Source organism: Hydra viridissima, unplaced genomic scaffold (genome assembly GCF_058129835.1).
Source record: "Hydra viridissima isolate aposymbiotic clone 2 unplaced genomic scaffold, HvirCarnegie_v1 scaffold_1, whole genome shotgun sequence".
Classification (NCBI taxonomy): domain Eukaryota; kingdom Metazoa; phylum Cnidaria; class Hydrozoa; order Anthoathecata; family Hydridae; genus Hydra; species Hydra viridissima.
Genome location: NW_028324300.1, coordinates 7319249 through 7345962, shown reverse-complemented (window position 1 = coordinate 7345962; position 26714 = coordinate 7319249). Strand labels below are relative to the sequence as shown.

Sequence of the window (26714 nt, the reverse complement as noted above, 5' to 3'; positions counted from 1 at the left end):
TTCTATGAGCTTTCAACTTGTTACTACATTATAACTTTTTCTAAAAGTCCTCAAGTAGCACAAAAAAATGTTTTTTTAATATCATTTTAAATATTTTTATGCATGTTAACTTTGTTTTTGAAAATGCTTATTTTTATTCTGTAAAATGCTGTGCATGATATAGATAACTTTCAACGTGTGATTACAAGAAATTAGGAATGTAACTACTTGCTTGTATAGAAATCTGGGCCCTTATAAAACTGTATCAAATAAGAGAAAAATTATGTAGAAACAAGTGTTTTGGTTTTATCTCATAACTTTCAGTCCACCTATATATATATATATATATATATATATATATATATATATATATATATATATATATATATATATATATATATATATATATATATATATATATATATATATATATATATATATATATATATATATATAATCTCTCCAAATTTTCATTTAAGTTAGTATATTGTGATTTATTTGATTAAATTAAAAGCAATTTCCTTTTTATTGCAGTTTGAACATTTTACATAATTTCTAAAATTATAAAACAAATTATATGTTGTAGCTAAATAAGTGTTAAATAAATAATTATACTATATAAGACAAATAGTCACTATTGTACTTTATAACAATTCATGTTTTATGCACATTAGTGTTTGTCTTAATTATGATATATATTTTTAGAAGTATGACAAAATGAAAGGAACTAAATATTTCAAACAGAAGAACAATGATCACTTTGCACAGAGAACATCATAGAAATTTTGAAGAAATTGAAAATATTGCTCAAAAGAATTCAAGGGAAAGTAAAGAGTTTTGTAAACCATGGTACCTTAAGTAACCTACCAAAGCCAGGAAGGCCTTTCAGGAAGACTTTATGCAAAATAGATGTTTTTGGACTCCTTAGATACAAGCTGCAGTGAAACACAGTAGTGGCTTAGTTATGGTCTGGGGATGTTTTTCAAGATAGGTGACTTTTCAAGTATCCATGGAATATTGAAGGAGGAGAGTTGTAAAGATATTCTGAAGAATAATAGTTATCTACTGGTCTTTCTTTTAATTGGGAAAGGCTCTTTCTGCAACAGCATAATGACCCAAAACAAGGAAATGCATTATTTATAACTGACTCCAAACTTTTAATTATGTTGATGAGTTTTAAAACAAGATGACAGGTATATCTCAGTCTTGAAATCAGGTTATATATATTCAGACAGTTTTTGCAATTGGAAAGATTTGTTTTAAATTTAGTTGAATAAAAATTTTAAACGAAAGTTTGATAAAAATGTCTAACTAAGTTTTCCTTATTAGGAAAAGAATAAAAAATATTCTAAAAAATTAAGAGTAACACAATTAATATCTATGAAAACTGTATTACAATATTACCATAACAAGGACTTTATGGTTATAGTTGATTTCATATAACTTCTTATACATTTTGTGATTCTTTTTTACTGCTTAATGTACTGATATAAAAGAATGCTTTAAAAAAAAATTTTACGATGCTTCCATTACCAGGTTTTTAAAAAGCAGGGATTCGCTTTGCAAATTATGACCAACATGTCATGTGATTATCTTAGAATAACTTTTTAAATTATTGATCCAATTTCAAATTGATTTAAATATGATTATTGAGATTTAAAAATTTTTCTTTTGTTTAAAGGATTTTTTAAATTTTAGTTTCTTTTTAGAGACAATATTGTTAATTTAATAAAGAAGAGAAAGGATTTAAATAAATTCAAAAGCTGTTTAAGTAAAAATATGGTTTAAAAAGAGAAACTTTTTCAAGAATTATTCTATTTAGAAGAATGTATATAAATCTAATTTTTGCTGATAAACTTTTTGTTAAAAATGGTTGATGATATGTTTCAAAGGAATGACTGTAAGTATTTCATATAATTAGGAGTGCTTTACTTGGGTGGCAAAAGAAAATATTTTTGGCTGAGAATTCTGATTGCTTCAAATCATGCTAGATTTATGGAGTATGTTATTTTTGAAAATTTTTCTATTTTTTGAAAATGTATTCAATGTATCAAAAAAATTCATTAGGGTATTTTTTAAATATACTTTCATGTTTTATGCCCTCCACCCCCTCCTCTCCCCTTAATTTATGTATACTTATACCATATATATACATTTGTATATATATATGTGTGTATATATGTATATATACATACATACATACATACATACATACATACATACATACATACATACATACATACATACATACATACATACATACATACATACATACATACAGTTACGGAAAAAAGTATCCGGACAAACTATTTTTAGGTATAATTCTATGTTAAATGAAGGAAACCTCATACTGTTATATATATTTGTGTAGCTCTCGACAAGCTCTATCTAAGTGTGCCATCAAACATTTACTACACTAAGTAGATGTCTCTTTTGGTAAGAAAAACTAAAATGACTGTGGAAAAAAGTATCCGGACAAAAAAAATTTTTTTTTGTAATTTATTTTTTTAATATTTCGTCCATCCTCCTTATTAGTTAATACTTCATCAATTCTCTTAGGCATTGACTCAACCAGACTCTTACACCTCGTTATATCTATAGAGTTCCAGCATTTTCTGAGTGCTTCCTCGATATCGTCTTTTTTCGTCAATATGAGCTTACAAGTTTCTTCCTTGACTACTTTCCATAGGTTTTCTATAGGATTCAAGTCTGGACTTTGTGCTGGCCAATCTAACACCTCGATATTTTTCCTTTGGAGCCAGGCTTTGGTATTTTTTGCCGTATGTTTTGAGTCACTATCTTGCTGGAATAAGAATTCTCCATCGAATAACTCTCGAGCAGATGGTAGCATATGATTTAAAAGTATTCTAACATACTTAGGGGAAGTCAATGTATCCTTTATAACATGAATACGCCCCACACCATTCCAACTGAAGCATCCCCAGGCCATGACATACTTGTCATGCTTTATTGTCTGTTTAACATGCTTTTGTTGCATTAACTCACCTGGTCTTCTCCATGTCCAACGTCTACCATCTGAACCATTAATGCATATTTTTGTTTCGTCTGACCATAATACCTTCTTCCAATCATCAACGGTCCAGTTTTGATACTTCTTTGCAAACGCAAACCTCTTTGCAATATGTTGTTTGGTAAGTAATGGTTTTTTGGCAAGTGCTCTACCATGTAAATCATACTCATGCAGCCTATTTCTAACAGTTCGATGATTTATATTGACTAACTCGAGTTCTCTGAGTTGATTCGCAATATCTGTTGCATTTGGTTTCACAGAATTCTCAACCAAAGTGAGGATTTTTCGATCAATCTTTGGAGTTGTTTTTCGTTTTCGTCCAGATCTTGGCAAACTTTTGCCAAGATCTGGACGAAAATGAAAAAATTATGGTTTTTATCATTTTTTACTTATATTATCCTAAGCTACTAGGATACTTATAAGATATTATGCCATTAACTTTATTGAAAATCTTGACCAAAAATTAGCAGAAAGTAACTGTCCGGATACTTTTTTCCACAGTCATTTTAGTTTTTCTTACCAAAAGAGACATCTACTTAGTGTAGTAAATGTTTGATGGTACACTTAGATAGAGCTTGTCGAGAGCTACAAAAATATATATAACAGTATGAGGTTTCCTTCATTTAACATAGAATTATACCTAAAAATAGTTTGTCTGGATACTTTTTCCCGTAACTGTACATACATACATACATACATACATACATACATACATACATACATACATACATACATACATACATACATACATACATACATACATACATACATACATACATACATACATACATACATACATACATACATACATACATACATACATACATACATACATACATACATACATACATACATACATACATACATACATACATACATACATACATACATACATACATACATACATACATACATACATACATACATACATACATGTAAACCATATATATCAATGTTAAACTCCTATTTTTATTAAAAGGGTGGTTTGATTTTTTATAAGATATAAATTGAGGTATATTTTCTGTACATGGGTGTTTTCATCTTAAACATTAGTTGTGTCATATCTCATCAGAATAAGTTATAAGATAAAAACCTCAGTTTTATTTATTTTTTTTTAATATTTTTTAAAATATTTTTCTTTTAATATTTACTTTTTTAAGTTTGATATTAACAACATCCTGTTTGTATACTTAATAATTATAACTTGTTTAACTTTTTAAGAGATCTATTTTTTTTAGTGCTTTATTCATAATTAAAGGATAGATTTAAAGAAAGAAAATGGACATTCATTTGCATGATTTAGTTGCTGATTATATAAGCACTGATTGGAAAAAACTTGGGCGTTTTTTGTTAGTTGATGACTATACTCTAGATGCTATTGATTATGAATATCAACAGTTATATGAGAAAGCTTATCAAATGTTGCTACGTTGGTATCAAAGTCAGCAACAAGAATCTTACTTAGAAAACTTAATTCAAGCACTAAAAGATACAAATCGAAGTGATATAGTGTTACAAATAAATAAAAGCAAGCAAGTGCAGAATTAAGATGTGGTATAAAAATTTCATAAAAAAACATTTAAATATTTTTTGATACTATTTTAGTTTAAAAATAAATTCATATGATATCAACATGTTTTTTTTTTCCAAAATGTTTATAACACAGAACTTTTTTAGTGTAGCAAATTTTAAAAATGTTGTTGAATAAATGTACTATTTCACCAAAAAGTGATTGGTTCAAGTATTAGTTATCAATAAGTAAATGTAAATTTTAAATCTAAAATTTTGGTATTTTTTTATAAACTATGTTTTGCTTGTTTGTATTTAAATTTTTTTCTTTCAGTAAAACTAATTTTTTTAAATGAGTACCTAAGTTATGAAGAGAATTTTATGGCAAAGGGTAATTCTAGTCAGTGTACTTGGAGTTTCAAGTGGAATTTATATATTTGAGCCAAAGTATTTTGTTGAGTATGATAGGAAAGCAAAAGAAGTAAAGGAAAAGAAGGACAAATTACTTTAAATGATATAAGGTTTTTATTTTTATTTTTAAAATGATTATTTATAAAGATTCTAATAAAAGAAAAGTTTTGACTATAGTAGTAAAATTTTAACTAAAATCTCAATGCAATATATTAAGTTCACCCAAAAATATTTACATGCAAAAGAAATACACATGCATATTTATATTTATGGATATAAATTTTTGATCCCACAATGTTTATTTTACAAATGTTTTGAGAATTCTCACTATTGATAAAAGTAAAATGATTTCTTTTCCTTTGGAGTCTTAAAAATAACTTTTTCAACATACATTTCTATTGTTTCCATAAAATTGGCTTAGGTGAAAAAAATTTTGAAATAATTATCCTGATGGATGAAGTAACATGCACAATCAAGAGCTAAGCCTATTTATGTGCTCTTGATATCCTGATGTTTGGTTGAGAGCAAAATGCATGCAATTTTTAAAACTTGTCTCCAGGATCTTTTTTTTTTGTTAACATAATCTAGGAGTTCTTTAAGTTTTTGATGCAGCTATCAGTAACCTGATATTCCTAAATGATCTATTTCATTAAAATGCACTTGGTGAGGTGACAATATAAAGAGTATTCTAATGTTATAAATGGAGATACAAGAAATAACTTCATTAAATTTTTTCCCAAGGAATTTTTTTTAGAGAAAAAATAAAGTGGAAGGAATTTCTTTAGAGAAGAAATAAAGTGGAGAAGAATTTGAATTAAATGTGAAAATGATAGTAGAATTCAGGAAAGGAGAAGAAAATTTAAGAAACTTAAAATTATGATTGATATAGTAGAGAGATTCTTAATTATAGGATGAAAAAACTAAATAAATTCTAACATAATTATCTTTATGCCCCTGAAATTACATTTATCAGGTTATTTGATATGATTAGGTTTTCTTTATGTTTAACTTAATAAACAAACTAAAACATTAAAATATGTATTTAAAAAGTTATTTTTTAAAAGCTATTCACTATATACTACATATATTTAGTTCTATTAAAATTTTTAGAATGGATATTTCTTCATCAAAAATATTTTCTTGCAATAAAATTAAACCTCCTGTAGAAGGGCGATGTGGATATTTTGTCAAAAGAAAACAGCGCTTCTGTAAAATGTTACCACCTAAAGATCAAGTCTTTTGTGCAGAACATCTATTTGAAGAAAAAACTCAGGTAAATGGTAAAACAGCTCAAGCTTTCCCTTTACTTTTCTATTATTCTGGTATTTAATAGGTATATAATATTAATTATGCTTTTTGATATTTTATCTATAATTACACACCAATTAATTTTGTAAGAGCTAAACTTAGTTGCTAAAAAAACACAAAAATTTCTCTTCTATAATTAGAGCATATCTTTTCTTGTTTGATTACTGAAATATTTAAAAATAGCTTTTCTTGTTGATCTATTCAAGTTTATATATATATATATATATATATATATATATATATATATATATATATATATATATATATATATATATATATATATATATATATATATATATATATATATATATATATATATATATATATATATATATACAGAGCCGGCTCTTAGCATGTGCATAGTGTATGAAACACACCAGTGCAGCATTAAAAAGGTGCTAAATTAAAATTTTGCTTAGAAACAAAATATATAGATCTTTCTAGATCTGTAGCTAAAAATAACAAAGGTACTAAGTCCATTTAAGTCCATCTAAGTCCAAACAGCTGTTGAGAATGAAAGTGAATATGAGGAACCAAATGAAAACAAGAAAGAAAGCTCAAGTGAAAATCAAAATGAAGAAGAAATGAACATAATTGCAATTGAAAACATTAATGAAGGTAAAAGTGAAACTAACGTAATTGTGGATTTGAATTTGGAAATCGAACCTTTAAACAATAACATGAATTTGGCTGTTGATGAGAATAAAAATAACTATAACGATTTAGCGAATTGGACAGAAAATTTGTCCACAATATTAATTCAAGACAGTTACAAAAGGACCTACAAAATTTTCTGCAGTTAATGTTTACCCAAAAGATGATCAAAACCGATCATTTAACTATGTACGTTTTTATTGCAAAGCTCTTAATGGAGAATTAATCAACAGATCTTGGCTTGTTTATTCACTTAAATCAGACAAAATATTTTGTTTATTGTAAATTATTTAGTAACATTACTTCTTGTTTAGTAAAAACTGAAGCAAATGACTGGAGACACATGACACTAATTTTAAAAAGACATGAAAGCAGTGCAGAGCACTATGATTCATTTGGGAAATGGATAGATTTGAAAAAAAAGATTTAGTACATCTCAAACTATTGATTGTCATACTGAAAAAATGTACCTTACTGAAGTACAACATTGAGACTCTGTTATTAAGAAAATATGGCATTTCATTGATCATCAGACCAAATTTTTTCATAAAAAAATTTGGAAATTTTTAGAAATTGTAGAACTACTTTCAAAGTTTGATCCAGTGGTGGAAAAACTTTTAAACAGAGCAGTTGATAATCCTAATCGTACACATTATTTAAGAAACAATATTCAGGAAGAATTAATTACCAAAGCAACAAAAGATAAAATTTTAAGTATGATAAAAAAGACTAAGTATTTTTCCATTATTGTAGATCGTACACCAGATAATAGTCACAAAGAGCAAATGTCTATTATTATACGTTGCATTAACATTGCAAAACAATTGGATAACCAGGTTATCAGTGTCAGAATTCAAGAAAGTTTTATAGGATTCATAAATGTATTAGATACTACTGGATTAGGGCTTACTGAAGAAGTTTTGAATTCATTGGAATCAAATAATCTATCTGACATGGATATTCGTGGGCAAGTATATGATAATGGATCCAATTTGAAAGGTAAAAAAATTGGTGTACTGAAGCATATAAAAGATATAAATTCACGAGCCTTTTATATTCCTTGTTTCTGTCACTCCTTGAACTTGGTTGTTGCGGATGCAGTCCAAGGATATTTAGAAACTATGAGGTTTTTTTCACAAATTCAAGCTTTGTATAATTTTTTCTCTGCGACTACAAAGCGTTGGCAAATTTTTGAATCAAAATGTTGCATATTAACAGTAAAGTCATTAACTACTACCAGATGGGAAAGTTATGTGAATGCTGTTCGTGCTCTGAAATTGGGATTTATTGTGCATTGAAAAAAGTTGTCAACATCTATTACTAGATTAACTGCTGAATTACTTGCATCAAAATTAGACAATTTTAAATTCATATGTGGTATTGTGGTTTGGCATGATGTATTAACTAAAATTAATTGCACTAGCAAACTATTACAATGTCAAATTGTAGACATGAAGACTGCTGCAAATGCATTAAAGAAAACTATCGATTTTTTTGTTACTAAACACACTGAAGATTCTTACAAAGTATATCTTTCAAAAACCAAAATTCTAGCTGATGATGCAAACTTGACTGATGAATTCAGTTCTATTTCACATTAAAGAGCAAGAAAAAGAAAAAGAAAAAGATTTTTTGATGATGAACCTTTTGAAGAAGATGGTGATATACAACCAAACTAAAAATTCAAAAAGCAGTTTTTTGATATTCTCTTTAAAATAGCTAAAGAATCGATAAATGAACAATTTGAAAGCTTTTCAAGTACGATAGAACTGTTTGAGTTTTTGTATATCAAAGATATTAATAAAATAGGAGAAGAAGACTTAATTAATAAATGCAGATTACTGGAAAAAGTATTGACTCATGGTGATTCAAAAGATGTGTATTCAGAGGATTTGTTTCTAGAACTTAATTTGTTATCATGGAAATTAGATAGGAAAAAATCACCGGAATCTGTGCTTAAATGGATAAATGATAGTCAGCTTGAAGAACTGTTTCCTAATGTTTGTATTTCCTTACGAATATTATTAACACTACCGGTAACGGTGAGTACAGGGGAACGTAGTTTTTCCAAATTTAAGTTAATAAAAAAGTATTAACAATCAACAATGGGCCAGGAACATTTAAATGGTTTATCAATAATTCCCATTGAAAACAAGTTTGACGAATCTGTGGAAATTGATACTTTAAGATTAAATTTTGCAAAATCTAAAGTTAGACATGTTCTGTTTTTTAACTAAAAATATGTTTAAAATCAATAAAGTTCTTAAGAAAGTTATTGTATTTGTAGTATACATTGTTTTATGATTTAAAAAAAGTGACATATTTTGCAAGCTAATGCTTGCGAGCTTACTTGGAATTTAAATTTAAAAGGCGCCTAATTTATTCTCACACACATATAATATTTTTCACGAGCCGGTAATAATATATATATATATATATATATATATATATATATATATATATATATATATATATATATATATATATATATATATATATATCTGTTATTTAAATGGAGAAAACAACATTTTGATAGTACTTAAAGTTTCGTGCCTTGCAGCAATCATTATTTATAAACACCATTTAAGCTAAGATATGCAAACCATTTAAAATCTTTTAATAAGGTCAGGTGTAAGAATAATACTAGCTTTCAAAGGAAATTAGGAACTTCAAAGAAAAAGCCATTACACCTATAATAAAGTGGAGAATTGTAAAGCGCTGCAAACCTTACAACCTGGAAAGCAAGACCTGTAACCTTTGTCTTCTTGAGAAATTTGGAATTATATGAAATACTATACTAATTTCAACATCCTCTTTTGATACTGAAGGCTAAGCAATTGCATCTCTTTTTTATTAAGTCAGAATTTGTTCTACTGTAAATTTGATTCGTTTTTAAACGGTTTTTTGTTTTTAATTTGTAATTAATAGCTGATGATTGTCGTAAGGCATGAAAGTTTAAGTTGTTTTTCTCCATTTAAAAAAAAGATATATAAATTGCTCAACTATTATAGTATTGAGCACTCTTTTATGTACAAGAGCTTTGTATTATTTTGATATAATACTTAACCAATCAACATAACCAATCAATATATACATATATATATATATATATATATATATATATATATATATACAGAGTTGTTACGGCATATTATGTCTGGCAGATCTGTCGACATATTTTTAGACATATTTTACACAGACATAAAATATGTCAGAATTATTTTTCTGTCCTCTTACTTTGACATAACTTTATGTCTGAAACATTTTCTGCCGACATAAAATATGTCAGAATTATTTTTCTGTCCTCTTACTTTGACATAACTTTATGTCTGAAACATTTTCTGCCGACATAAAATATGTCCAAAATATTTTTCTGCCTACCAACTATGACATAATTTTATGTCTAAAACATTTTCTGCCGACATAAAATATGTCCAAAATATTTTTCTGCCTACCAACTATGACATAATTTTATGTCTAAAACATTTTCTGCCGACATAAAATATGTCAGAGACATTTTTCTGTCCACTTACTTTGACATAATTTTATGTCAGAGACATTTTCTGCCGACATAAATTATGTCAGAAACATTTTTCTGTCCACTTACTTTGACATAATTTTATGTCAGAGACATTTTCTGCCGACATAAATTATGTCAGAAACATTTTTCTGTCCACTTACTTTGACATAACTTTATGTCTGAAACATTTTCTGCCGACATAAAATATGTCAGAATTATTTTTCTGTCCTCTTACTTTGACATAACTTTATGTCTGAAACATTTTCTGCCGACATAAAATATGTCCAAAATATTTTTCTGCCTACCAACTATGACATAATTTTATGTCTAAAACATTTTCTGCCGACATAAAATATGTCAGAGACATTTTTCTGTCCACTTACTTTGACATAATTTTATGTCAGAGACATTTTCTGCCGACATAAATTATGTCAGAAACATTTTTCTGTCCACTTACTTTGACATAATTTTATGTCAGAGACATTTTCTGCCGACATAAATTATGTCAGAAACATTTTTCTGTCCACTTATTTTGACATAATTTTATGTCTAAAACATTTTCTGCCGACATAAAATATGTCCAAAATATTTTTCTGCCTACCAACTATGACATAATTTTATGTCTAAAACATTTTCTGCCGACATAAAATATGTCAGAGACATTTTTCTGTCCACTTACTTTGACATAATTTTATGTCAGAGACATTTTCTGCCGACATAAATTATGTCAGAAACATTTTTCTGTCCACTTACTTTGACATAATTTTATGTCAGAGACATTTTCTGCCGACATAAATTATGTCAGAAACATTTTTCTGTCCACTTACTTTGACATAATTTTAGGCCTGAGACCTTTTCCGCCCGACAAATTATGTCAGAAATATTTTCTATCCACATATTTTAACATAATTTTATGTCTGAGACATTTGCTGTTTCTTATTTTAGAAGAAAAAATCGTACAACTTTATTGCTCATTTTAGATTAATTTGACGAGTAAAACAAAAGTTTCGATTTCCCCTTGTTAGAATGTAAAAACTTAGTCTCAAACTTAGTTTTTATTATTGAATGTGGTTTTTATTATATGGCGTCCTGTGCCGCACTAGAAATTATGTTAAGTAGAAAGGAAAGTAGAACTTTTAAAGGGTCGAACCATTTACAGCATAAAATTCTACGATCTAATCGTCTGCAACATAATAAAAATAGAAAATAATTCTTTTTCAGAATATTTATATCCGTTCCATGATAGGTCGAATAATTTATGGTCGAAGCAAACCTTATTAAAAATATAGTTTTTCACCAGCGCAGCGTTTCAGGTTAAAATAGATTAACCACAGGACGAACGACAATTTAAAGCAGCGGTTAGAATACAATTTTAGCCGTAAGAAAATATCTGGCCAACGTTTATCTTTTAATTTAATCGAACCGTCAGAATCGTGGAGTCCTTTGACCCAAATGCAATTCAGTTGTAGATTTTTATATCACGGCCGTTTAATCTATTCTCAAAATTAACTTTGACTTTTTGTGCTAGAATTTTGTCAAGTACTTTGCTAACACAAAATCTAAAAGAACTTTATTACGTTATAAAAAAATTTTTTTTTTGTTTCGACTCTAAAAAGGTTTTCAGAACTCGATTCTTGCACTGGGGCGCCATAAAAAATTGACTAATAGAAAATGTGAAACGTTTAGTTTTTTAAACAAATTTTATTTTATCAATCAAATCTAGATTATTTTTTACCACCATGATGGAGTCTAAGAAATCATTTGAAATGCGAGTACGTAGATGGCTATAAACCAAAGCGAATCCAGAGAAATCACGTTCAACTTTTACGCTGGAGAACGCTGCACCGTAAACTACTTGCGAGATTTCATAAAGCCGATTCCATTTTGTTTTCTGGTTTTTCTTCCAGTACGCAAGAATGTTGAATTCAACGTCTAATGACACTCGCGGTTCATTAAGAGTCCATTTTAAAATTAATTGACGAATATCTTGATCTGACTCTAAAGCTGCATTAGCAACATCTTGTCTGGTTCCTCCTCCAGTATATTCAATAAAACGGCGTACTTTTTCAGCATAAATTTCTTCTGAGTTCATAGGAATCATCTCTTCAGAAGTATTTGAGGAATATGACGCATTTAATTGTATGGATTCTTCTCTTGATGAAAAACTTGATTGTTCTCGTTGAGTACAAAGTTTTTGATGAACTTTGATTAGCTGTATAATTCCTCTATTCAACATTTCTGTATTAAACAGTTGATGACCCGATGTAAAGCAAAATCTAGGATCCATAACTAAAGCAGCAATAAATGCTTCACATTTAAAAAAAACTTGTTCTCGTGTATTGATTGCGTTGGTCAGTAGCATTTTTAATCCCAAATCACCTGCTGGAACGTCCTCAATTCCTATTTTCATTTGAATCCATCGAACGTAGAATTCACTAATTGATAATTTTGCGGATTGAAAATCCATCATAGCCGAATGTATTGGTAAAAATGCATCGAAATATTCATCTATTAAACTCCATGAAGCATCATTTAATTTTAATTGGTCGTGTCTTAGCCTTTGATATGCTTCTGCGTTGGTATGGAAATCTTCTATCATCAAAAACGTGGAATCCCAGCGTGGTTCAATGTCTACACGAGGTTTTTTTAGATTTTTAAATGTTTGAATATATGCTACTTTCTTGGATTCGATAGCAACTTTTCTGATGTTATTTAATGCATCTTCAAACATTGATGTCACGTCCTTAGCAGCTAGCTGACACACATGTGCGCCACAAAACATGGCTGAACAGAACGATCCAACTGATTTTTCAACACAAACAGTTTGGGCTTCACTATAATTCCCTTCTTCATTCTCTAAAGCGCCAATATCAATTTCCTCGTCTTCGAAATCTATAAATTCGTCACCATAAATTTCAAGGATCACTTTCATTTGAACTTGTGCATTTTGAAGAATTTTTGAAGCCTTCGTCATGTTTTTTCCTTGATCTGTGCAAGTTGCGTAGATATCATTAGCACATTTTCCAATTTTTCCAATTACATTTTCTAACTGAGCAGCTAAAATTTCGCCAAACTGTCGACTTTCTTGAGTAAGTATGCCTAAGGTTCTGTCAGCTATTTGCCCGTCCTTCACATATCTACAGCTAACTCCAAACACGTTTCTTCCATATCGCGACGCACTATCAAACATCAACGAGACAAGAACATTTTCAGTTTCTTCTCTTATGAGCGAAAAAATATTTTCACACGCAAGTTGAATGTAGCGTTTCATGCTGTGACGATTTATAACAATTTTGAATTCTTTGAGTGCATTTTTCACTAAAGACAATTGTCCGATTTCATCAGCTGACGCGAAAGACAAGTTACGGTTCATCATTAACTTAATCATTTCTCTAATTAATTGATTTACATCAACATCCAGCTTGATTCGTTTAATTAATTGAATCTCATCGTTATTTCGATTCCTTGTAGCCGAAGTAGTTTCAACTAAGTCAATTTCGCCAGCTTTTTCTTTGTGTTTTCGAAGAAGGTGATCTTTGAGGTTACTTAACTTGCCTTTGTAAAATTTTTTGCACATTTTACACTTTCCTCCTTCTTTACTAATTTCAAATTGACTTTTCACTTGTTTGTGCAATAAATTATTCTCCATATTTGTCTTTAAATCTTAAGGAAAACAAAAACAGTGACAAGAAAATAGTTATTCCAAGATCTATTTATACCACAGGACAATCGTTTAAACCGCGAAAAATGAATAATTAGATTAATAATCGTTTTTTAATGCGGCTGGGAAAATCGTTTTAATGTCTCAAACGTAGAAGCGAGCATTCCAAGTCGTCATATTTTAGTCGTTTTAATTGACAATTAAATTCAGAGTTGCCAACATTTTTTACATGTGAAATGCCAGAAGCGTGAATGTAAAATGCCATAATAATGCCCTTTTTCATATCGCGGCTGTTTCAAAATGATTCCGTCACTTTATTTTGAACAAATTTCATCAATGAAATCAACTAGTTAATCTTCGGATCGGAAGTCAAAAGTTGTTTTTAATTATCCTTAAAAATTCTTGAGGGGCAAAAATTAATTTCAACTTTTTTTCCAAAATAAATTCTTTTTCGAGAACTTAAATTTTTCTGTGTCAAAATGCCAAAATAAAGGTAAATGGCCATAAAGTACCATTGGATAAAAAAAAAATGCCAATTTTCCAAATATTAGCAACCTATAATGCCATGTGGTTTGATTGAGGAGAGCAGACACATAAATATTTGATTCTAAGGCATTTAATTGCCATTTAATTTGTTTGAGTTGTATCATTTACAATCTGAAAAGGGATATTTTCTCTTTAAAAAACGTGCAAGAGAAAAAAAAATTTTAACAACCAAACATTATCATTGATATTTGTTTTATTTGGAAAAAATTTTCGGTTAAGATCACTACTCTTCAAAAAACGATTCTGACGGTTCGGTTAAATTAAAAGATAAATTTTGGCCAGAATTTATGCTGTAAATGGTTCGATCCTTTACAAGTTCTACTTTTCTTTCTACTTAACATAATTTCTAATGTGGCACAGGACGCCATATAATAAAAACCACATTCAGTAATAAAAACTAAGTTTGAGACTAAGTTTTTACATTCTAATAAGGGGAAATCGAGACTTTTGTTTTACTCGTTAAATTAATCTGAAATGAGCAATAAAGTTGTACAATTTTTTCTTCTAAAATAAGAAACAGCAAATGTCTCAGACATGAAATTATGTCAAAATATGTGGATTGAAAATATTTCTGACATAATTTATGTCGGCAGAAAATGTCTCAGATATAAAGTTATGTCAAAATATGTGGACAGAAAAATGTTTCTGACATAATTTATGTCGGCAGAAAATGTCTCAGATATAAAGTTATGTCAAAATATGTGGACAGAAAAATGTTTCTGACATAATTTATGTCGACAGAAAATGTCTCAGATATAAAGTTATGTCAAAATATGTGGACAGAAAAATGTTTCTGACATAATTTATGTCGACAGAAAATGTCTCAGACATAAAATTATGTCAAAATATGTGGACAGAAAAATGTTTCTGACATAATTTATGTCGACAGAAAATGTCTCAGACATAAAATTATGTCAAAGTAAGTTCGCAGAAAAATATTTCGGAAATATTTTATGTCGGCAGAAAATGTTTTAGACATAAAATTATGTCATAGTTGGTAGGCAGAAAAATATTTTGGACATATTTTATGTCGGAAGAAAATGTTTTAGACATAAAATTATGTCAAAGTAAGTGGACAGAAAAATGTCTCTGACATATTTTATGTCGGCAGAAAATGTCTCAGACATAAAATTATGTCAAAGTAAGTTCGCAGAAAAATATTTCGGAAATATTTTATGTCGGCAGAAAATGTTTTAGACATAAAATTATGTCATAGTTGGTAGGCAGAAAAATATTTTGGACATATTTTATGTCGGAAGAAAATGTTTTAGACATAAAATTATGTCAAAGTAAGTGGACAGAAAAATGTTTCTGACATATTTTATGTCGGCAGAAAATGTCTCAGACATAAAATTATGTCAAAGTAAGTTCGCAGAAAAATATTTCGGACATATTTTATGTCGGCAGAAAATGTTTTAGACATAATATTATGTCATAGTTGGTAGGCAGAAAAATATTTCGGACATATTTTATGTCGGCAGAAAATTTGTCTTGGACATATTGGACAGATAACAACTCTGTATATATATATATATATATATATATATATATATATATATATATATATATATACACACATACATATATATATATATACACACATACATATATATATGTATTTGTATATATATATATATATATTTATATATATACTTACTTATATATATATTTATTTATATATTTGCTTAGTTATATGTAAAACATAAAACCCCGCCCTCACAATTATATATATATATAATTGTGAGAGCAGGGTTTTGTGCTTTTATGTTTATTTAGTGTGATTAGAAAGTGATTTAGAGTGATGCAGAAGTGTGACGCCTGCAGCTGGAAAAAGGTAGTATGACAGCAGCGATGTGAATGTCTAATGGTAGCAAGGGAACAGCGATATGAGTGTGGAACATTCTTTTCTCTTTAAATTCTCTCATAATCTCCTAAAGCTCTCTCTTAATACATCTTCAAAAACTCTTTCTAGAATAAAATGCTTCATCAAAATCTCCCCAAGAAAAACTTACTCTAAAAAACCATCAAAAAGCTATAAGATTTTCTCAACTGTTCCTTTTCTATCTGTCTGCAATTTTATATGTTTGAGTTGGTTAAAAATTTAAAGATAATGTTTATAATTTTCTCATTTTCCCTCACAATATATACACACGCACACACCTTTTTTCACATTTAAATAGGATATTTTTTGTAAATAGTTAACTGGATAAATATATTTTGTTTTGCTATTTAATCTTATACAAAAAGATACAATGTGTACTCACAATATGTACTCACTGAAAATAAATGTTTTTAAATTCTATTAAGCTGTTGCAAATTATTCTATAAGATGATTTTTTTTTTTTTGTATTGATGTATTTAATGAAAAGTATTTTTAAATTTTGTAGAATGATGGAAGGAAAAGAAAAAGAGTTTTATGTCCATTGGATAAGAAACAGTTAGTTTTAAAAGCTTATTTTTAAAAAATTTTTTTGTTTATTAAATTATCCATTTGTTTTAAGACACAGTTTATGAAATTTAATCACTTTATGCAATCTAGAAAATTTAAAAACAAAAAAAAGTAATAGTTGATTCCAAAAAGTAATGTTAAAATAGGTATTAGCTAAAATTGACAGAACAAAATTACAGATAAAAGTTGAAAAATTTTCCATACATTTGTAAATACTTAAGGATATCCAAAAACAAAAATATAATGAATTTAAAGTAAAACAGAGTAAGACATTAATAACATTTATTTAATTAGATATTTAAAGTATTCACCCTTATTATCTATGTATAGCTGCATTGTTTTGCCTTTATTATCTATACATAGCTGCAGCCTTTAATGTAGTTTGAATGCCTATGTTTTTTTCTATTTTTCAGGCAGTGGATTATATAGGGAACTGTAGGTTTAAAAATGATAGTAATCATGCATTTAGGCTAAAAATGGTTTTGATGGACAACTGATCTCAGGGATTCTCTGACACCCACCCATTATGAATTTATTTGCTTATGGCCAACTTGTCAATGTCATATAATTGCCTTTTATCTTAATTGACTTCAGCCTAATTCTGCTGGCAAAAGACAACATGATTTGCTTTTTAAGCTGATGGAGGCCAAGTATAATACAAATTTTTGAAGATAAATATGATCGTGAATGATTCTTTTGATGGTACTGTAAGACAACAAATTTGGGCCTCAAGTTAGGCATAAACAAATATTGGGATTATTGTTGATGAGTTGCTGAATGATCTTAATTATCCATTTTTTAAATTTCTTAAAAAGTGCTTTTATTAGAAAACTAACTACATATGCATGCAAGTTTCAAAATAAACCATGATATGCTTATTTTGCACACAATAAAACTCTCTACATCACATGATGTAATATTTTAAGATAAAAATTTTTTTTAGTAATATATAAGCGAGGTTATCACTACTTCTGGATACTCCTAAGTAAATTTATGCCTATGCATTTGTATTATAGAAGAATTATTACTTTACAAAGTATTTTTCAAATTAATTTATAAATTACAAAAAATTAACAATGAATAAAAAACTTCTCTGCTTCTGATATGCAATTTATTACTTATATTATGTTTAAATTCATGTATGGTATAAAAAAGCAGATATTACAAATCTCTGAATTTTAAGCAAAATACCTAGCAGTTTTAGTGTTTTAACTGCAAGTTACAAAAACTGTTAATACCTAAGTGTCTTCAATAAGTGTTTTCAAGAAGTGTTTTCACTTTGTGTTTTAAAATTAGTGGGTTTCACCATTTGTAAGTTTTTTCATTTTTGTCAAAATATGCATATTCAAGTTACTTTTTTTTTAGGGGTCTCTCTTTTGAATTCGTTCTGTGTTCAGTGTTTGGAAAATGTGATACTATTAATTTTCAACTCTAAATTATTTTTAAAACACTTCAGTTTTTGAAATGTTTTGCTATGACAGGAAAAAGCATTGAATTTAGTTTCTAAATTTGATTAAAAGCAAATTTTTGTTGTTGTTTTTCATCCAGCAAAATCTTCATTTTTTAGTACAATTTATGAAGATAATATTGATAAACATCTTAAGAAGTGTAATGCAGCAATAAAAATACAGTTTGTAAGTATTTGATTCTCTTTTTAATCTTTATAACCTATCAGGTACTGTTATCTATTGGATACTAGTTATCTATCATATATATGTTATCTATTGGAAACCTGTTGTCTATGAGATACTTATTGAATAAAGTTTTTTTATTTTAGCCCTATTTCTTAAAGGATGTTAATATAGAATTAAAAGATTACTGCTTTACTCAGCAAGAGCAGGTACACTTATAGTCAAAGATTTGATTTTTTTAGTAAAAGCAAAAAACATTAAATACAATTATATAAGTTAACTTTATAACAACAGTTGCAAAGTTAACTTATGTAACTGAAGTTTTTCTTATGTTTTTATATATAAGTGTTCTTTTAATGTTTTTATATATAAAAACATTACATAAGTTAACTAAATAAACTTAAGTTTTTCATATTTTAGTTTATTTAGTTAACTTCAGTTAAGTAGCTAAATTAAATAACCATTTGACCAATTTAATTCTAATTTTTTAGTTACATAGATACTTACTTAAATGTTTTCCTACACATCATCTGCATCTGCTAAGCACATTACTCAATTTTACATTTAAAAGAAACTCTCCTTATCTTTTTGTAATATTTTAGTTGCATATTTAAGATAACTGCTGCTCCTGGTTTAAGAGAGCAAACTCATATCAACAAAAAATGTGAAAGTAAAAAAATATACAGTAAAAGACATTAAACCAGGGATGGCCAAAACATGGTTCGCAAGGAGCATGCGGCTCTTGGAATATCAATGTGGCTCTTAGAATTTCATTTCGACTCTTTTCTTATTAACTTAACTTATTCGCAAAACTAATTTTTTTGAAATAGATAAACTAAATACTGACAATAATTCACTTCACAACAGCAGTAAGAAAAGAAAAATTGATGACGAGAAAAGAATATTTAATGAAGATAGGACAGAAAAATTGGCATTTATTGAAAAATAAAATAAACCAATAAGTTTAATTTGTAATAAAGAACTTGCTTATAATAAGTCAGGGAATGTTAAACGCCACTATGAAACTAAACATGCAAGTTTTTCCAAGGAATATCCATTAAATTCAGATTTCAGGAAAAATAAAATTGAATTGCTCAAAACGATAATTAACAATCAAATAAATGTTTTATCTTTCAGTAAAGAATCAACAATTACAACAGAAACAAGTTTTGTTATAGCATGGAACATTGCAAGAGAAAAACATCCTTACACTGATGGAGAATTTGTAAAGCAAAATATTTCAGATGTCCTCTTAGTTTTAGATCCTAAAAATAGCAAAATCCAAAGATTAGTTTCACATGTTTCTATTTCTTGACATACAACTGAAAGAAGAATATCTGAGATTAGTGCTGATATTGAGCAGCAATTGTTGAATGACTCAAAAAACTGTGAAGCATTCAGTTTAGCTCTGAATGAATCAACAGATGTTCAAGATAAATCTCAAATGTCAGTATTTGTTAGGTATGTAACATCAGATGTAATTGTGAAAGAAGAATTACTAGATTTGGTTGAGCTAAAAGATACAACTCGTGGAGTTGATGTAAAGGAAGCTCTTGAAACAGTTCTAGTTAAAGCCAATTCACCTATCAACAAACTTGTTAGTGTTGCTACAGATGGTGCACCAGCGATGGTTGGAAAGCATGTTGGACTTATTGGTTTATTAAAAAGTGATCCTAAGTATCCAGAGTTCATTCCAGTTCATTGTTTGATTCATCAAGAACATTTAGCAACAAAACATTTTAATTTTTTTATTGTTCTAAAATCAGTGTAAGAAATTGTAAATTATATAGATCAAATGCTAAAAATCACAGACAGTTAAAAAACTTTATTAATAAATTGGATCTTGCTGACAAACCAAATAACCTATCATTTTACTGTGCTGTACAGTGGCTTTCAAGTAGTGATACTTTTTATAAGTTCGTAGAATTTTTAGAACCAATTAAATCTTTTTTGATTGAAAAGAAAAATACTTGAAATTCTTGATGAAATGAATTTTTTGCAAGATCTTTTGTTTTTGACTGATATAATGCAACATTTACAAAGTCTGAATTGTCTCTTCAGGGAAAAGAAAAAAATATCTGATATTGCTCAGACTATTTTTAGTTTTCAAAAAAAAATTACCCTTTTTCAGAGAGATCTTACTTTAAAAACCTTTAACCATATTCCTCAAATGAAAATGTTGATTATTTCTAATCCTTCAATTCAGTATGATGATCATAAGATTGAATCATGCAGGGGAAAATTACAGAATTTACCAGAAGACTTTCAAAAAATGTTTATAGATTTGCATGCACTTAAATCATCTTTAAGATTTATAATAAATCCTTTTTTAATTGATATTATTGGTAATGGTTGTCCAATTCCATCAAACATGTTTAAAAAAGAATCTCAATTTGAAACAGAACCACTAGATCTCCAAGAAGATCAAAATCTTCTGATGCTGCAAAAAACACTAACTTTGTTGGAATTTTGGAAAATAGTGCCTGAGGTTAAGTATCCCCTACTGAAAAAGATCAGCATAGAATTTATTTAAATTTTTGGTTCAGTATACACATGTGAATCTTTACTTTTCACTATGAAATTTGTCAAATCAAAGTATCGTGCCAACCACTGAGCATTTGTCAGATTTACTTAGAACAGCAACTACAAGCTTGAAGCCAAATTTTAAGAGACTTACCAGTAAAGATCAGAATCTTAGTGTCTGATTGGAAAATTCATAACTGTAATTTTGTTACTTTTTTAAAAACTTATGATGTGAATATGCTTCTTTAAACAATTCTATAACTGGTTTTCTAGTGTGAGTAAAGAGAATCAGATTTTTATTTAACTTGATTGAAATGAATTTTTCAAAGCACTCAAGACAATTTGAAATTTTAAGCAAGCTTACATTTAAAGTAAAGTTTTTCCCTTTTAAAAAAGTTTTTTTTAAAATTTAGACATAAAAGCTAGTAGTAAACAGAAAATTTGTACACAAAAAGTTTTTTAGAAAAAGTTCCTCAGAAAAGTTTTTTTTTATATATAAGTTTTTTATATATAAGTTTTTTTTATGTATAATATAAGTTTAACTTTATGGAATATTTTACAGCACTTATTTTGCCACCAGTTTCTAAATTTTTTGCAAGGCAAAATATCTTTAAAAAAAGAATGCATAAAAATTTTCTTAACAAAGTATTTAATCCAGCTCTTCAGTTCACGTAAGTATTTGAATGCGGCTCTCGTGCCAAAAAGTCTGGCCAGCGCTGTATTAAACACTACTGCTACTTAATGTGAACTGGATTTAAAGAGTACTAATTTAAAAAAACTTAGGAATTAAAGTTTGAATATCCAATGCACCTATGACACTGAACCATTGATGTTAATTGTTAATGACAAATGGCTGATTGACTAAATAGCACTACTCATGAAGACTGCGCTGGTTTAATAGAATTTCTCATTCCCCTGGAACATTTTTAAATGTGAATTTATAAAAGAAATTAAATAAAAAACAAGATTATACATAAAGTTATAGTTATTATAAAGATATTGATCCTCTGAACACTGTATATTATAATAACTTTTACAAGCATTCATGGTTCTTTCTCTATCCCTACATTCTCTAAATCTTTGTTGTATGACCCATTTAAGTGTGTTTAGAATAATCAATTGTTTATTACTAGTTTTAAATATTAAATAAAGTTGCAAGTAAAGCCTTAATGTTTGTTCCAATATAATTGATGGATAGCAAATGAAAGCCATTATCCATGGTGGATTGTTGGTGCTAATCAAATCCCTTTTAAAAATTCTGATCTAAACAAATGTTAATCTGTACCTGTATTCTTAACTGACTTCAAATTGATTAAATTACTGCTTGCTTGTGAATGTTTATTATAGCACAAAAGCTTGGTTATATAATGCAGCTATTACATAATTGATCAGTTGAAAAAGCTATTCACAAGTAATTTGATGCTTATGTGAAAGTAAATTCAAAATTTAGTGTCACACATGTCATTACACTGTCTAATCTGTACACTTTAACATATACTATTACAATACTTAACTGCTAGGATGAACCTTTAATGACTTTTGGATTTTCAAATACAACTATTCTGTCTTTGAGCCATCAAAGACTATAGAAATTTTTGCTCATAGTTGGTTCAAGAATATTCATGTGAAAGTAATATGTCAATCTATTTACATTGAATAATAATTATGCTTCTTGCACAAGCTTACATAGTCTTTTGCATGATTGTATTCCCACAAACATGTGGCGCTATGGTTTCTGAGACGTGATTTTTTGGCATAAAATAATATTTTCAATTTAAAGACAAAACGGCTAATAATTTTTATTTCTCAAGGTTGGCAATATTTTCTAAATATTTCATAACTAAGTTTTATTTATATCTACATATTAAATACTATATTTCATATATATTTTATTTATATCTATATATTAAATACTATATTTCATTATCCAATGTAATTAAATCTAAATAGTTTGCGGAAATTAAGAAATTAAGTAAGAAATTAAGTACGGACATTAAATTATCGGAAAATGCATCGTCATAGTCGTCATCGCTTTCACTTCCCTCCTCGCTTTTGCTATGTTGATGTTGCGAGGTATTAGATGGCATTTCTGTTAGTAAACTTATTACCTCAGAAGGAGGAGGTAACTTAAGATGATTCTGAATTCTTCTATGTAAGTTAATACTGGATATGATAGGATCTGAAGCATCTAAGGCTCTATGAAAAATATCTTCTAGATTTTTTTCTCTGCTGGTTTTATGAGCATGAAATTGTCTCTCATGTTTAAAAACTTTATGTCTGGCTTCAGACCCTTCTTTCTAGAATTTGTCTCCCATGTATTAAAACTTTATGTACAGTTGCAGGCATCGGATACCAAGGATATTTAGACATAATGTTTTGCCTTATCAAAACAATATTTTGCAAATTTATCTAAATTAGTTTGATACTGGGAAGAAATGTATATAAGAATAGTTTAAAGTTTTTTTTATCAATTCTTCATCCACGTTAGTTATTTCAGAAAATATTTTTAACATTTTCAAATGCTCGGCGTGCAGTATTGTTGTCGATGGTACTTCCAAAACCTCCTACTTTTGGTTTATCCACGTGAAAGTGTAAATTTTTAAAGAACCGTTGTTGTATTTCTTTTTTTCTACATTAAAGAATTTTCTTGTTATTAGTACCACGAATTTGCCATTTACACAAATCATATCTGCATGATCTGTAGAACATGCATTCAAAAAATCGTATCCAAGCATGAAGTGGACTAATGGCATACTGTAAAGTAGGGGTGTCCCGGATAGGTTATCCAGCCGGATATCCGGGCCGGATTTGTAGATTATCCGGTATCCGGTATCCGGCCGGATAATAAAATTATCCGGTTGGTTATACCGGATACTTCATGTTTATCAATAATAAGAAAAAAAATTATATAAGCTATTGCTGCAGTCTTAAAGATACACAATTTGACCATGATCAAATCCTTTGGTAACTGACAGAATGACAGAGCCTAGAGCACAAACTTTAATGTGTTCATCTTTTTGAATAATCTGATAATTAATCTAAATTAAATTTAAAAAATGACTCAATAAAATATCATTCAAATTGAATTAAGAACTAACTGTACACAAGAACTACAGATTTTATCACTCATTTGTAAATTTATTTGCATTATGATGTATAAATAACAACATTTCTCCGCGTTGAGGTAACAGCCTTGATCGCTTTTTCTCATAAATATTTCCATATTCAGAAAACAATCTCTCTGAAAATACAGAAGATGCTGGTGGTGCTAATAATTTAAGGGCTAAATTTTTTAGCAGCGGAAACTTTTCTTCATATTTCCAATAATTCAAAGCATCATTGTTTTTATCTATAATAGATTGACTAAAGAAAACATCAACTTCTTGAGCAGCTTGTACAAGAGAGACTTGATCTGAATTTATATGACTATCATTTTCTGAAAAATAATTACAAATGAAATTACAAAATAGGAATTTGGTTATTATATTTTATGAAATAAGATAAAATTGGCAAAGCAATTTTCATAAACAACTTACAAAATTTTTAGAAGTATTAAATAAATATAACACTAACATCTGTTATCGATAATATACAGTAATATGTCATAAGAAAATAATAATTGAATGAATTTTGATAATAATATTAATAAAAATTGATATTCTTATTTAGTTTTTGATAATAATAATAAAAATTGATATTCTTATTTAGTCTTTAAGTACTATTAAACGACAAGTTTGTTGTAAAATTTCTTACAAACAGAAAAAATTTCTTACCTCCATTTCCTTCATATTCTGCAAGTTCTAAAAAGCAAGAATCAAAGTCATTCTCCGTCAAATCAACTTTCTTTTTTTTGGCTCTTGGTATTAAATGATTGGAACAAATAGCAATATTAATAACTTCTGGTGAAAGTTCATTTTTATTTCATTGATTTTTCACTACAGCCTCTAATAGCATTGATCTGGCTTGCTCTCTTTTATCAATAAGAAGAAACTTGAGCTTGTAGCGAGGATCAATAATGGTGGATAAAATATATCTCTCATCATTTGTAATATCTAGATTATCTTGAGAAAAGAATCTCTTATTTAAAGATGCTAAAAGATGTTTTGTTATTTGAACTGTATCATCTTTTTGACCAACTTTTGATAAAAATCTTTGTAAAGTACATATATTTGGAACAACTGTTGACAAACTACAAACATCAGAACTCATAAACTTAGTAAGTTCATAAAAAGGTTTCAAAATATGCAATAGACTTTCAATGAATTTTCAATCATTTGATGTGAATGTTGGCAGCTCATGATCAGCTAAATATATTTGAACTGCTCTTTTAAGTTTCTGAAGTCGTTCTAACATTAAGTATGCACTATTCCAACGAGTGGGGACATCATGCACTAAAAGTAAAGGTGTTTCATTTTGTTGTTGTTGTAATAACTTAGATTCTGTACATGCCTTTGATGAATGATTAAAATGGCCTGCTATCCTACGTGCTTTAGCTAATAAATCTATTACTAATCTTTGGGATAAAACTGCATCCTTAATCACAAGCTGTAATAAATGAATTGTGCAATGAACTGATGTTATTTGAGCAAGTTTACTTCCTAGAGACATATTTGCAGCACCATCTTTAAATAAAAGATGTCTTCTTTTTGAATTAATTTCCCAGCTTTCTAACATATTGATGAATTTCCCAGCTATATTTATTCCTGTGGGAGATTCTGGAAAATGTGAAGCATAGAGTACAGCATATTTGCGTTCAAAAGTATTTTTTATCCAGTGTCCTAATAAAGAAATAAATGTTTCATTAGATGAGGAACAAGTCCAAATATCAGAAGTGAAACTTATGGACTGTGCTTTTGTAATTTCATTAAAAACTTTCAGTATTACTGAAAATGATGGATTTATTGGTTTAATGGCTCATTTACAGCCTAGGTATTTAATCCCAAGCAGACATTTTTTTTCAGAGAATGCTCTTCCTCAATTGTATGATGATATAAAGAAGAAAGTTTTTAATGAAATATTGAAAGTCAAAAAGCAAATACATAAAAAAATAGCGATCATCATGGCTATTTTTTTTATGTATTTGCTTTGACTTTTCATTATTAATATCCCATATCTTTTTTGATGAAATAATATCTTCAATAGACATTTGTTTTTTCATTTCACACATTTTCTTTAAAATTAGCATGCTACCTTTTGAACGTTCTTGTGGAATTGAAGATGCTGAAGGTTCGATATAATTTTCTCTTTCCTCTTTATACAGTTTTAAATGAAACTTTTTGGCGTGATTGTGCAGTTGGAGTTGTAGAAAACGATTTTTGACCAGAGTTATTAGATCCCCTGCTTATCTGCTTTCCACATGGAATGCAAATTGCTATCGATTCAGAAGGGTCATTTATTTTAAAAAGCTTCCAAACAAATCTTGTGATTGTAGAATCTTTACCGTTGTGATTTTTTGGAATATTTGGCTTAAAAAATTACCTGTTATAGACTTT

At 28.2% G+C, this 26714-nt stretch overlaps 2 protein-coding genes across 2 annotated transcripts in view; one reads left to right on the top strand and one right to left on the bottom strand.

Annotated features, from left to right (window-relative positions):
* Positions 1-4703: 4703 nt before the first annotated feature.
* The window catches only part of LOC145187399 (tRNA:m(4)X modification enzyme TRM13 homolog), a 38517-nt gene continuing 16506 nt past the window's right edge, over positions 4704-26714 (top strand). Inside the window, exons 1-5 of the mRNA XM_090084190.1 lie at positions 4704-5040; positions 6041-6203; positions 17007-17056; positions 18636-18702; positions 18846-18908. Of these exons, the coding sequence (XP_089940316.1) occupies positions 6042-6203; positions 17007-17056; positions 18636-18702; positions 18846-18908 (342 nt within the window). The 5' untranslated portion in view covers positions 4704-5040; position 6041. The remainder of the gene's footprint in view (positions 5041-6040; positions 6204-17006; positions 17057-18635; positions 18703-18845; positions 18909-26714) is intronic.
* LOC149893139 (uncharacterized) lies at positions 12077-14777 on the bottom strand. Its single transcript, XM_090077043.1, has one exon. It carries the CDS (start codon positions 14059-14061, stop codon positions 12103-12105), a length of 1959 nt encoding a protein of 652 aa, XP_089933169.1. The 5' UTR covers positions 14062-14777; the 3' UTR covers positions 12077-12102.